The sequence below is a fragment of the Nerophis lumbriciformis genome, linkage group LG15 (genome assembly GCF_033978685.3).
Source record: "Nerophis lumbriciformis linkage group LG15, RoL_Nlum_v2.1, whole genome shotgun sequence".
NCBI lineage: Eukaryota > Metazoa > Chordata > Actinopteri > Syngnathiformes > Syngnathidae > Nerophis > Nerophis lumbriciformis.
Window position 1 is genome coordinate 41,060,422 of NC_084562.2, and position 13,762 is coordinate 41,074,183.

Here is a 13,762-nt window from a genome sequence, read left to right on the forward strand (position 1 = left end):
CAGATGTAGCGACCAACTGTAGTTACTGACAGTGGGTTTCTGAAGTTTTCCTGAGCCCATGTGGTGATATCCTTTACACACTGATGTCGCTTGTTGATGCAGTACAGCCTGAGGGATCGAAGGTCACGGGCTTAGCTGCTTACGTGCAGTGATTTCTCCAGATTCTCTGAACTCTTTGATGATATTACGGACCGTAGATGTTGAAATCCCTAAATTCCTTGCAATAGCTGGTTGAGAAAGGTTTTTCTTAAACTGTTCAACAATTTGCTCACGCATTTGTTGACAAAGTGGTGACCCTCGCCCCATCCTTGTTTGTGAATGACTGAGCATTTCATGTAATCTACTTTTATACCCAATCATGGCACCCACCGGTTCCCAATTTGCCTGTTCACCTGTGGGATGTTCCAAATAAGTGTTTGATGAGCATTCCTCAACTTTATCAGTATTTATTGCCACCTTTCCCAACTTCTTTGGCACGTGTTGCTGGCATCAAATTCTAAAGTTAATGATTATTTGCAAAAAAAAAAAAACGTTTATCAGTTTGAACATCAAATATGTTGTCTTTGTAGCATATTCAACTGAATATGGGTTGAAAATTATTTGCAAATCATTGTATTTTGTTTATATTTACATCTAACACAATTTCCCAACTCATATGGTAACGGGGTTTGTACATGTGTAAGTTGACATCATATGATCAATTGTGATTATCCGTTAAACCATATCCAATTATATTTCCAATCCACAAAGTATGTGGAAAATACCGTCTATTGCTTGTATTCTGTGACGTGACTTTTTACCGGAAGTGAAAACCAGTGGTGCTCAACCAAGCCAAGAAGGCTGTTGAACAGCAAGCAGCGCACAAACTATCTGAGTATAAAAGGGGCCTTAATGTTTCTGCAAAAAGCAGAAGCGAGCAAAAAAAATCAAGCCATGCAATGGAATAGATCCGTATAATTAAGGTTTTAGAATGGCCTTCCCAAAGTCCTGACTTAAACGTGTGGACAATGCTGAAGAAACAAGTCCATGTCAGAAAACCAACCAATTTAGCTGAACTGCACCAATTTTGTCAGGAGAAGCTTGCCAGAAGCTTGTGGATGGCCACCAAAAGCGCCTTATTGCAGTGAAACTTGCCAAGGGACATGTAACCAAATATTAACATTGCTGTATGTATACTTTTGACCCAGCAGATTTGCTCACATTTTCCGTAGACCCATAATAAATTCATAAAAGAATCAAACTTCATGAATGTTTTTTGTGACCAACAAGTATGTGCTCCAATCACTCTGTCACAAAAAAAAAGAGTTGTAAAAATTATTGGAAACTACAGACAGCCATGACATTATGTTCTTTACAAGTGTATGTAAACTTTTGACGACGACTGTATATCTGTGGTTTATAGTCCAGTGCATCTAATATACAAAAAATATTTTTTTCTTCTAAACCAGTGGTTCTTAACCTGGGTTCGATCGAACCCTAGGGGTTCGGTGAGTCGGACTCAGGGGTTCGGCGGAGGTCAAAACACACCCGACTCATCGTGTAAATAAAAACTTCTCCCTATCGGCGTATTACGGATACGGCAACAGCAGAAGTCAGACTGATTTGCAGGTGTGTAATTTGTTGTGAGTTTATGCACTGTGTTGGTTTTGTTGTTTGAACAAGGTGATGTTCATGCACCGTTCATTTTGTGCACCAGTAAAAAAACATGGTAACACTTTAGCATGGGGAACATATTCACTATTAATTAGTTGCTTATTAACATGCAAATTAGTAACATATTGGCTCTTAACTAGTCATTATTAAGTACTTATTAATGCCTTATTCGGCATGGCCTTATTATAACTCTAACCCTCTAACCCTAACCCTAACCAAATGACTCTAAATTAAGTCTTTGTTACTAAGAATATGTTCCCCTAGTGTCCAAAAAACTCTAAATTAAGCCTTTGTTACTTAGAATATGTTCCTCATACTAAAGTGTTACCAAAAACATATAGCTTTGTCTTGAATTTGAAAAAATAAATTGTATTTTTCACTAAAGAAGGGTTCGGTGAATGCGCATATGAAACTGGTGGGGTTCGGTACCTTAAGAACCACTGTTCTAAAATTTAGTGGGTGCGGCTTATAACTATGTGGGACTTATAGTCCGGAAAATACGATATATCCTCAGTGCAAGAGGCTGCAATATATATCGCGATACAGATTGTAGGCCATCCCTGAGGACATAACTTCTGTTATGAATTGGTGCGATATGAATATAAATAAAACTGATCCGACATTGTCTTGTACTGCATTGATGACTGACTTTTAAAAAAAATACAGCAAGCTGCAGGGAGACTGTCACAGAAGAGGGCAGACTAGATGAGTCCATGGCAGAGAGTCAAACGTAGCGTTATGATATAGTGTGTAATGTCATAAGACGGTCCATATCAAAAGCGGAGGCTGGACTATGAGGCTGATTGCTGTTGACAAACTATTTGACCAAACCAGCAGGCAATGCTAAACGGATTAGACAAGATGGCTAAACACAACTGGTAAGAAAGAAGCTGACAAACATGGACATAGAAGCTGATTGGCTAAATGGAGAAACAAAAGGGATTGATGACATTTAGTGTTTGTTAGTTTTTTCCTTTAATCGAATGGTGTCAGTAATGCCTCCCACGGGCCTTATCTGCATAACACTAAAAGAAATCAAAGTGTCAAACTAAATTGATTAGAATGTTTGAGCCAATGTGGAATCCACTCAGTATCGTGGCTGGAGATGAATGTGTAGGCTTTTTGTTGCCTTAAACAAGATTTTGTTTGTGGCCCCGTTTTGGCATTTAATATTCATCGAGACTGCAGCCTAATGAGTAATGTAAAACAGTCATCCCTCGCCACATCGCGCTTTGGAGTTTGCGATTTGTAAAGATGCAGAGCCATTTGATTTCCCAGGCGAGAATGAAATCTCCCACGGCCCACCTGAGAAAAATGCACCCCTCCATCCAGAGAAAAGTTTATATGCGGTAGGTAGTCAAGATGGGTATTTGTCAAGACTTGGACTATGGCGTGGTTTGTTCTCCCGAGGTGCAAATGATTTGGACCAGACATGACGTGCAGGTGAATACATATTTAATTTTAACACTCAAAAAAAGAATGAAAGGCGCGCACAAGGGCGGAAGTACAAAACTTGACTATAAACACAAAACTTGCACAAAGGCAGAAACTATGAACAATGAAACAAAACTTGCAAACTATGGCATGAATAAAGAAAACTTACTTGGACGAGAAAACGGCATGAAAAAGAGCAGCAAGGGTCATAAGGGTGTGTGGAGAGTGTGTCAGGGGTATGATGTCACCAGACTGACCAACAGAAAATGAAAAGCTTAAATAACACAGACATGATTAACAACAGGTGCGTGACTCAAAACGTGAAACAGGTGCGTGACATGACAGGGGGAAACTAATGGGTTGCTATGGAAACAAAACAAGGGAGTGAACAACCAGGAACTAAGAAAGTGTCCAAAAAACAAACAGCACATGGCCAAACAAAAAACATGACCAACACAGACATGACAGGTATTAACAGCACAGAAAATAAACTGTTTAAGTAGTACAGCATTGCATAACATAAATAAAATAGAAAAATATTCTTTCCACGTGAAATAAATAACATAGTTGTGCAAATAATACAAAATGTATCAAACCCAGATAAAAAACAAGTTTGCAGGTAGGCACTTTGTGATTCCCAGTCGACGATGTAATGGACTGTCACACACGTACGGTTCTGGTCAGCGCCAAGTAAGTGACTTGGCTTAATTATGCGGCTATGATCTTCCTCACTTCGGCATACATTTTTGGCAACCAGAGAACAGTTTTGATTTGGGCTTACATGGTAAACAACTCAAAAGAATGTGGCCACTTTAGTCCAAATGTGGCCAAGTAGACGCATTGTGGGTTTCCTGGACGTCGTCTACATCGTTAAAAGAAAAATCTAAAGAAGAGAATCCTTCTGCCATCTTCCACTAGTTTTTTTAATATATAAATCGCCCGCTTGAACAGTCCCTCTTCTCTTCTGTGACTCTCTCATCGTCATTTGGGATGTCTGTTGTGATTTCCCTTCCTGGTTCCATAACCTGCCCTATCTTACCTCTGATTGGCCTGTCCCTAATGTTTTGCCCTAATGTCAACTAGGGATGTCCGATAATGGCTTTTTGCCGATATCCGATATTCCGATATTGTCCAACTCTTTAATTACCGATACCGATATCAACCGATATGTACAGTCGTGGAATTAACACATTATTATGCCTAATTTGGACAACCAGGTATGGTGAAGATAAGGTACTTTTAAAAAAAAATTATAAAATAAAACAAGATAAATAAATTAAAAACATTTTCTTGAATAAAAAATAAAGTAAAATAATATAAAAACAGTTACATAGAAACTAGATATTAATGAAAATGAGTAAAATGAACTGTTTAAGGTTAGTACTATTAGTGGACCAGCAGCACACACAATCATGTGTGCTTACGGACTGTATCCCTTGCAGACTGTATTGATATATATTGATATATAATGTAGGAACCAGAATATTAATACCGTGTTTTTCGGAGTATAAGTCGCACTGGAGTATAAGTCGCACCTGCCGAAAATGCATAATAAAAAAGGAAAAAAACATATATAAGTCGCACTGGAGCCCGGCCAAACTATGAAAAAAACTGCGACTTATAGTCCGAAAAATACGGTAACAGAAAGAAACAACCCTTTTGTGTGAATGAGTGTAAATGGGGGAGGGAGGTTTTTTGGGTTGGTGCACTAATTGTAAGTGTATCTTGTGTTTTTTATGTTGATTTAATTAAAAAACAAAAAAAACAAAAAAACAAACGATACCGATAATAAAAAAAACGATACCGATAATTTCCGATATTACATTTTAACGCATTTAGTCACATAATATCGGCCTGCCGATATTATCGGACATCTCTAATGTCAACCAATCGTGACTAATCATAGTAAACAACCTGCGATGATCTGTCACTTCATTTCTGTTTGTGCTTCTTTGTTTTGTATTTACTTCCCATCAGTGCTCTTATTTTGTTTCCATTTCCTGCTTGTCCCATTGAGCGCTGTGTTTTTTCCTCACCTGCTGTTGATGGCAGCCGGTCCACACCTGCTGCCAATCAGCATGTTTCTATTTATGCCTGTCTCGAGCACTCCTCAGTGCTCGAAGATTGACTTATGTTGGTAACTGTTACATACAAGACTGCTTTCTCCTTCTGTTTAATAAGATTAAAACTCATCTTACCTGCACACCGTTCTCCTGGTTCCTGCATCTTGTGGTAACTAATCCGGCAGCCATGCAAGTTCCTAACACAACCAACCAATCATGGGTGTTCTTATACGTGCAAGCACGTCTTGGATGGAGGAAGGGGAGTGTTGAGAGGGAATGGGAAGTGGGGGAGAACAAGGAACACAACAAATAAGCGGTGTTTGGTCATTTTAACGTGAAATAAATTATATCGATAGTACGATATTTTCTTAATTAATATCTTGTTTAAAAATATATCAATACTTCTTACAAATTCCATATATCTCCCAGCCCTAATATGCGGCAAGACAGTTAGCAATTATTTATTTGTACAAACAAAAAAATGCAATCTGGAGAAAAAATATAAACCATTTCAATTATTTTTCTCTCCTTTCTCTAAATGTCTGTGGAAGTAGTGGTGATGGAAACTTCCTTCATCATCTCTTTTAGGGAATGTGAAGTCTTGAGTTTACCTCATAAGGTCCTCGACTAAGTAATTCAGCTCTTTAGTGTGTCAGTCAAATGGTGTGGCCAGTCAGCACGATCAATGGGGGCAGCTTTGATAGTTTCACAGACATCTATTTAAAGTTAAAGTTAAAGTTAAAGTACCAATGATTGACACACACACACTAGGTGTGGCGAAATTATTCTCTGCATTTGACCCATCACCCTTGATCACCCCCTGGGAGGTGAGGGGAGCAGTGGGCAGCAGCGGTGGCCGTGCCCGGGAATCATTTTTGGTGATTTAACCCCCAATTCCAACCCTTGATACTGAGTGCCGATAAATGCTGTAAAATGTAATATCGGAAATTATCGGTATCGGTTTCAAAATTATCGGCATCGGTTTTCAAAAAGTAAAATGTATGACTTTTTAAAACGCTGCTGTGTACACGGACATAGGATGAAGTATAGCCACTAAACCTTAAAGGCACTGCCTTTTCGTGCCGGTCGAGTCACGTAATATCTACAGCTTTTGACACTTACACAAGTGAATGCCATGCATACTTGATCAACAGCCATACAGGTCACACCGAGGGTGGCCGTATAAACAACTTCAACACTGTTACAAATATGCGCCACACTGTGAACCCACACCAAACAAGAATGACAAACACATTTCGGGAGAACATCCGCACCGTAACACAACATAAACACAACAGAACAAATACCCAGAACCCCCTGCAGCAATAACTCTTCCGGGACGCTACAATATACACCCCCGCTACCCCCTAACCCCGCCCACCACAACCTCCTAATGCTCTCTCAGGGAGAGCATGTCACAAATTCCAAGCTGCTGTTTTGGGGCATGTTTAAACAAATCATGCACTTTGTGACTTCAATAATAAATATGGCAGTGCCATGTTGGCACTTTTTTCCATAACTTGAGTTGAAGTTGTTCTCTTATTTTGGAAAACCTTGTAACATTGTTTAATGCATTCAGCGGGGCATCACAACAAAATTAGGCATAATAATGTGTTAATTCCACAACTGTATATATCGGTATCGGTTGATATCGGTATCGGTTGATATCGGTATCGGTAATTAAGAGTTGGACAATATCGGAATATCGGATATCGGCAAAAAAGCCATTATCGGACATCTCTAATATATATACTGTATATATATATATATATATATATATATATATACTGTATATATATATATATATATATATATATATATATATATATATATATATATATATATATATATACATATAGATATTCCTCACGCACTAATCGATGTTATCGATGGGAAAATGCATTTTTTGACAATATGATTTGTCTGAGCGTCTCGGAGACCCCGAGAGTAACAAGCGGTAGAAAATAGATTAGAAAGGACAAATGGAAAAAAAAACTTGAGACTTTGGACACTGGCTGGCTGTATTCGGCCGCGTTTGCACAGATATCCCTCCATGCGGCCCCCGAGCTAAAATGAGTTGGACACCCCTGATGTACAGTCTTACAGTGACAGCTGCAGCAAAAAGAGGGGAGCGTAAAATAAAGAATAGATCCAGCAGAAAATAGACATTATAAACAAGAGAGGTAGCAGTCGGACAAATTTAAAAAAAACTTGCGACATCCCGCGGGCCGGATTTTGGACGCTCGCGGGCCGTAGTTTGGGGACCCCTGGTCTGGAGGGCTTACTTAATATTAAAAACACATTTAGAATGTCATAAATGTTTTTCATGCACTAGCTATGAAAATAATACATTCATAATTCATCATTCCTACTTCGCGGAAATTAATTTATCACGGCCAGGCCTGGACCCAATTAACAGCGTTAAACAAGGGTTTACTGTATAACACTTAATGACCAGAAGTTGGGAGCCCGAGCAAGCATAAAAGACACAACCAACAAAAATGAAGTTTAAGTACGTTTGTAATTAGATCTTGAAGGCCTACTGAAACCCACTACTACCGACCACGCAGTCTGATAGTTTATATATCAATGATGAAATCTTAACATTGCAACACATGCCAATACGGCCGGGTTAGCTTACTAAAGTGCAATTTTAAATTTTGCGCGAAATATCCTGCTGAAAATGTCTCGGTATGATGACGCCTGCGCGTGACGTCACGGATTGTAGAGGACATTTTGGGACAGCATGGTGGCCAGCTATTAAGTCGTCTGTTTTCATCGCAAAATTCCACAGAATTCTGGACATCTGTGTTGGTGAATCTTTTGCAATTTGTTCAATGAACAATGGAGACAGCAAAGAAGAAAGCTGTAGGTGGGAAGCGGTGTATTGCGGCAGGTGTTGTGCCGTAGAATGCACCCCCTGACTGTTGTGCCGCATAACACAGCCGGTGTTTCATTGTTTACATTCCCAGAAGATGACAGTCAAGCTTTACCATTGGCCTGTGGAGAACTGGGGCAACAGAGACTCTTACTAGGAGGACTTTGAGTTGGATAGCAGACGCGGTACCGTGAGTACGCATGCAGCTGTGGCTTCCAAACATTTGATCGCTTGCCCTTACGTGCGTGCCGCTATGTGCATGTCACGTACGTAACTTTGGGGACTTTGGGGAGGTGAACGGTACTTTGGGCTGTGGGATTGAGTGTGTTGTGCAGGTGTTTGAGTTGTATTGGCGGGTTATATGGACGGGAGGGGGGAGGTGTTTGTTATGCGGGATTAATTTGTGGCATATTAAATATAAGCCTGGTTGTGTTGTGGCTAATAGAGTATATATATGTCTTGTGTTTATTTACTGTTTTAGTCATTCCCAGCTGAATATCAGGTCCCACCCGCCTCTCACAGCATCTTCCCTATCTGAATCGCTCCCACTGCCTTCTAGTCCTTCACTCTCACTTTCCTGATCCACAAATCTTTCATCCTTGCTCAAATTAATGGGGAAATCGTCGCTTTCTCGGTCCGAATCGCTCTCGCTGCTGGTGGCCATGATTGTAAACAAAGTGCAGATGTGAGGAGCTCCACAACCTGTGACGTCACGCGCATATCGTCTGCTACTTCCGGTACAGGCAAGGCTTTTTTATCAGCGATCAAAAGCTGCGAACTTTATCGTCGATGTTCTCTACTAAATCCTTTCAGCAAAAATATGGCAATATCGCGAAATGATCAAGTATGACACATAGAATGGACCTGCTATCCCCGTTTGAATAAGAAAGTCGCATTTCAGTAGGCCTTTAAGAAATAATGTATTAATAATATTTTACAATTATTTAAATATTTGTATTTACTATAAATAATCAGATATGAACAATTAATAGACTATATTGACAACTACAGTTTAGTTCAATCCAATGTGTTCTATAGTCATGTGTTTATATTCTATAAGGTCCAAAGTTGATATGAAAGGTAAAAAAATACAACGGGGAAAGAAAAGTGTTTGATATCTCCTCTTGCAGTGAAGCCAATTCAAAACTGTTATGCCGCTTGGGCAATAATTTAAAAAGTAAACAAAACACAATAAATGTGCAAAACCTATGAAAAAAACACATTTCATTTTGACACCATGGGCCTGATCTATTTAGATTCAAATACCACGCGCTAAACGGAGTGCACAAAATGTGATTGTATAAACATTTAATTGGAGTGACTTCCGAATGTAAACAAACAAGCATATGCATCTGTATCAACTAATCTGTGTATTCATAGTCTTGCTTACATGCATTCGCTCTGACAACGTCCTTCATGTGCTTTTGTGTGCAGGTTCTTCTCTCGGGGCTAATTGGAGTGGTTTCATGGAAGAGGCCGCTCTCATTGGTGGTAAGTATTCGCTGAACGCCCTCACACTGCGCCGACAATGAAACCGCCGTTTCATAAGAGGGTTCCTTTCTTTGGGATTTTGTGGATGATTTTTTTTGTGATCAGATGAGGTCACGCAAGGTTGAGGATCAAGCTTTGTGTAAAGGTGTACATCAGGGATATTGAACTAAATTGTCCACATTTCCAAAAAGCTAAATACTTCTCCCTTCACTTTGAGTCTTATTTTGTATACTCTGAAGAACCAGTGTCCTCTACAGTAAACAATTGTTTGTGTTCTGTGTATTTTGTCAAAGTTACAGAAGAGCTCTGCCGTTTTTAAAGACCTTCTGCAAAAATGTGCTTCTTTTACAAATGATGACAAAGGGAGGACCTAAAATGGAACCTTAAAGAACACCACTAATTCAATTAAAGAAGTCGAACAAGTGACTACTGACTGTATATAAATAAAAAAGCTAAAGCAACACCTTAAATAAATCGCATTACTTTAAAAAAATATATAAAACTCTCAAGATAGAAAGGACTTAAAGGGGTGCCTTGAGGAACGCCTCGGTAATGTAAACCACACATTTGGACCCCAGTGTCCTATGTTTGCCAGCAAGGTTGAAATGCCAATGCTAGGGTCTGCTAATGTGTTTTAGAGTGGTGCAAAATGTTTGCCTCCCTCAGGCCACCCCCACTTGAATAGCCCAATGTACGTTATCTATCTATTGGTATAAAATAGTGTTGTCCCGATACCAATATTTTGGTACCGATACCAAAATGTATTTCTCTACTTTTCGATACTTTTCTACATAAAGAGGACCACAAAAAATGGCATTATTGGCTTTATTTTAACAAAAAATGTTATGGTACGTTAAACATATTTCTTATTGCAATTTTTTTCCTTGAATAAAATAGTGAACATACGAAACAACTTTTATTTTATTAGTAAGGAAGCAAACAAAGGCTCCTAATTTGTCTGCTGATGTATGCAGTAACATATTGTGTCATTTATATTCTATTATTTTGTCAACATTATGAGGGGCAAGTGGTAGAAAATGAATTATTAATCTACTTGTTCATTTACTGTTAATATCTGCTTACTTTCTCTTTGGGGGTGGCATGGCGTAGTGGGTAGAGCAACCGTGCCAGAAACCTGAGGGTTGCAGGTTCGCTCCCCGCCTCTTACCATCCAAAAATCGCTGCCGTTGTGTCTTTGGGCAGGACACTTCACCCTTTGCCCCGGTGCCACACACACCGGTGAATTGAATGATGAATGATAGGTGGTGGTTGGAGGGGCCGTCGGCGCAAATTGCAGCCACGCTTCCGTCAGTCTACCCCAGGGCAGCTGTGGCTATGAAAGTAGCTTACCACCACCAGGTGTGATTGAATGATGGGTTCTACATGTAAAGCAACTTTGGGTACTTAGAAAAGCGCTATATAAATCCCAGGTATTATTGTTATTATTATTATATCTACACTTCTGTTAAAATGTAATAATCACTTATTCTTTTGTTGTTTGATACTTTACATGAGTTTTGGATGATACCACAAATTTGGGTATCAATCCGATACCAAGTCGTTACAGGATCATACATTGGTCATAATTTAAGTCCTCATGTGTCCAGGGACGTATTTCCTGAGTTTATAAACATAATATACATTTATAAAAAATTAAAAAAGATTTTGTGATGCTAAAAAAATATTGATGTAATCATAGTAGTATCGACTAGATTTGCTCCTGTACTTGGTATCATTACAGTGGTTGTCAGGTGTAGATCCACCCATGGTGTTTGTTTACATTTTGACGCCGGTGAGCTACGGTGTGTAGTGAAACATGTTTAGCTATTCCTTGTCCTGCAGGGATAATACTTGTAAAAAATGTACTTTATTTGTCACCATGGAGGCGAGGACTAGTGATTTAGAAGTAGCTGAAACACTGCCGAATGCGGCTGGACGTTAGCCTACGAACGAACGAGATTTCTCTATAGAATCTCCTCTCTGGTCAACAAAAGCACTATGAGGATTCTAGCGGGAACTCTCGCTCAACCCTTTTTCGATTACACTTGCACCTCCTGGTACCCTAGCACCTCCAAAACCCTCAAATCTAAACTCCAAACATCCCAGAACAAGCTAGTCAGATTACTTCCAGACCTCCACCCCAGATCCCACCTCACTCTTACCCACTTCTCCAAAGTGGGCTGGCTCAGTGTGGAGGACAGAGTAAAACAACTTGCACTGAGCCTAGTCTATAAAATCCGCTACACCTCCCTGATACCGAAGTACATGTCAAACTACTTCCTTAACGTAAATGACCACCATAACCACAACACCAGGGGGAGCTCCACTAACCACGTTAAACCCAGATTCCGATCTAACAAAGGTCTTAACTCATTCTCTTTCTATGCCACATCAATGTGGAATGCGCACCCAACAGGTATAAAAGAAAGGGCATCTCTATCCTCCTTCAAAACCGCAGTACACCTCCAGGCAACTTCAACCCTAAACTAACACCCTCCCCGGATTGTTAATAATCAAATGTAAACAATCAAATGAAGATACTTTTCTTATGCCTTCTGATCTCTCTCTCTCTCTCTATGTCCACTACTTGTTGTCCAAATCCTACCAAGTCAGACCTACACTGTTTCAATATCCATTTCTCTGTTTTCAATTGTTGATGACTGATGATAACAACCAAACCTACCCCCCCGCCCTCCCTCCACACCCCGAATTGTAAATAATGTAAATAATTCAATGTATACACCCTGATGATCATCTGGTGTGATGACTGTATTATGATGATAGTATATATGATAGTTTATATCTGTATCATGAATCAATTTAAGTGGACCCCGACTTAAACAGGTTGAAAAACGTATTCGGGTGTTACCATTTAGTGGTCAATTGTACGGAATATGTACTTCACTGTGCAACCTACTAATAAAAGTCTCAATCAATCAATCAATGAAAAAAGCCGCTAGCTAGCTAGCTGTGTCTTAAAGCACCTCTTCCTGAGGGCGTTTCAGTGTTACAGCTTCAAATGCATCATTAGTTTTTAAGCCAAAATGAGTTACAGTTAAAACTCTAGTATGCAACGCGAAAGCCATTTATCAACAACACCCAGAAACGCCGCCGGCTTCGCTGGATGGACTGATGCAAAGTGGGAAAGTGTTCTGTGGTCTGACGAGTCCATAATTCAAATCTGCAGTGTAAACGTACTCAGAGATTGTCAGCGGATAATGTGATGCCAACTTGAACACGTCATTGGACTCCAATGATAGACTTTGACATCCCTTACATCAAATATCAGATTGTGCTTGAATTAGTCCGCATACCTGCAAACCGTGTTGTTTATGTTTCTTTAAGAAGACATTCCTAAATGCAAATTATCTCTGCCATTATTTCTTCTCATCTTCCCTGTATTTAAAGTTGAAATAAAAAAGTGCAGTTTAGCTTCTAAGCCTCTCATCCGACTCTATTTCATGCTCTCTTAATGCCATAAATAATCTCATCTCATTTCTGCGGCTTCACCACATTGTCTTCACCCCCCACCTCCCCATCTCTCTCTCTGCAGATTGCCTGTCTCGCTCCCTTTAGTTTTATCACCGCGCTACACAGATCCTCTTCCCTCGCGTTTCTGTCTCCCTTCCCCCACCTTTTCCTCTGCCTTTGTGTAACATCGGACCAGACTAGCGATTGGATTCGCTGCCGCTCTCCAAGATCACACAAAATATCCCGTCATTTAGGTAGAGAAGGCCACACAAGTAGAGTGCACTCTCCTTACTTAGCAAGCATGGCCAATTTTCTGGAATAGTGTCTCCTTTAATGCAGCAATGTCAGTCATGTCCTTCCAAGGGTCTGCGAGGTAATACCTGCCTTGCATTTTCTGAATTTCGCTCGATATTAATTCATTTTGACGTACTTGTTTGACGTGACTGGCATGTGAGTCATGGCTGTTCCTGCTCGCCTCTGCCGCGCTTTCATCAACTCAAATGTTTGTTGCAGAGGCAACAGGCAGCCCGCTTTCTGAATGCATCTGACTATTTTGACTGTCGCTCCACGAGGACAATCTGTTTGTTTTTTCAGCGTTTTCACAGGAAATTACTTTGTTTAGTTCAGTTTCAGTTTCAGTTTCGAACATGCGTACGATACAATGTAATGCATCACATATTTCCAGTTGTTTCGTTACAGCGCGTCCGAAAAGGAGTAGGAAGAAGCAGAGCCTATTGCTTTGTTCTCTGTTTAATAAAACACATAAATAATA

The 13,762-nt window shown here is 39.8% G+C and overlaps 1 protein-coding gene across 1 annotated transcript in view; it reads left to right on the forward strand.

The window, feature by feature from the left end:
* Positions 1-13,762, forward strand: part of LOC133616118 (endosomal transmembrane epsin interactor 1-like) — a 321,751-nt gene that overhangs the window by 147,586 nt on the left and 160,403 nt on the right. The window contains exon 2 of the mRNA XM_061975233.1: positions 9,463-9,519. Coding sequence (XP_061831217.1) covers positions 9,463-9,519 — 57 coding nt within the window. The remainder of the gene's footprint in view (positions 1-9,462; positions 9,520-13,762) is intronic.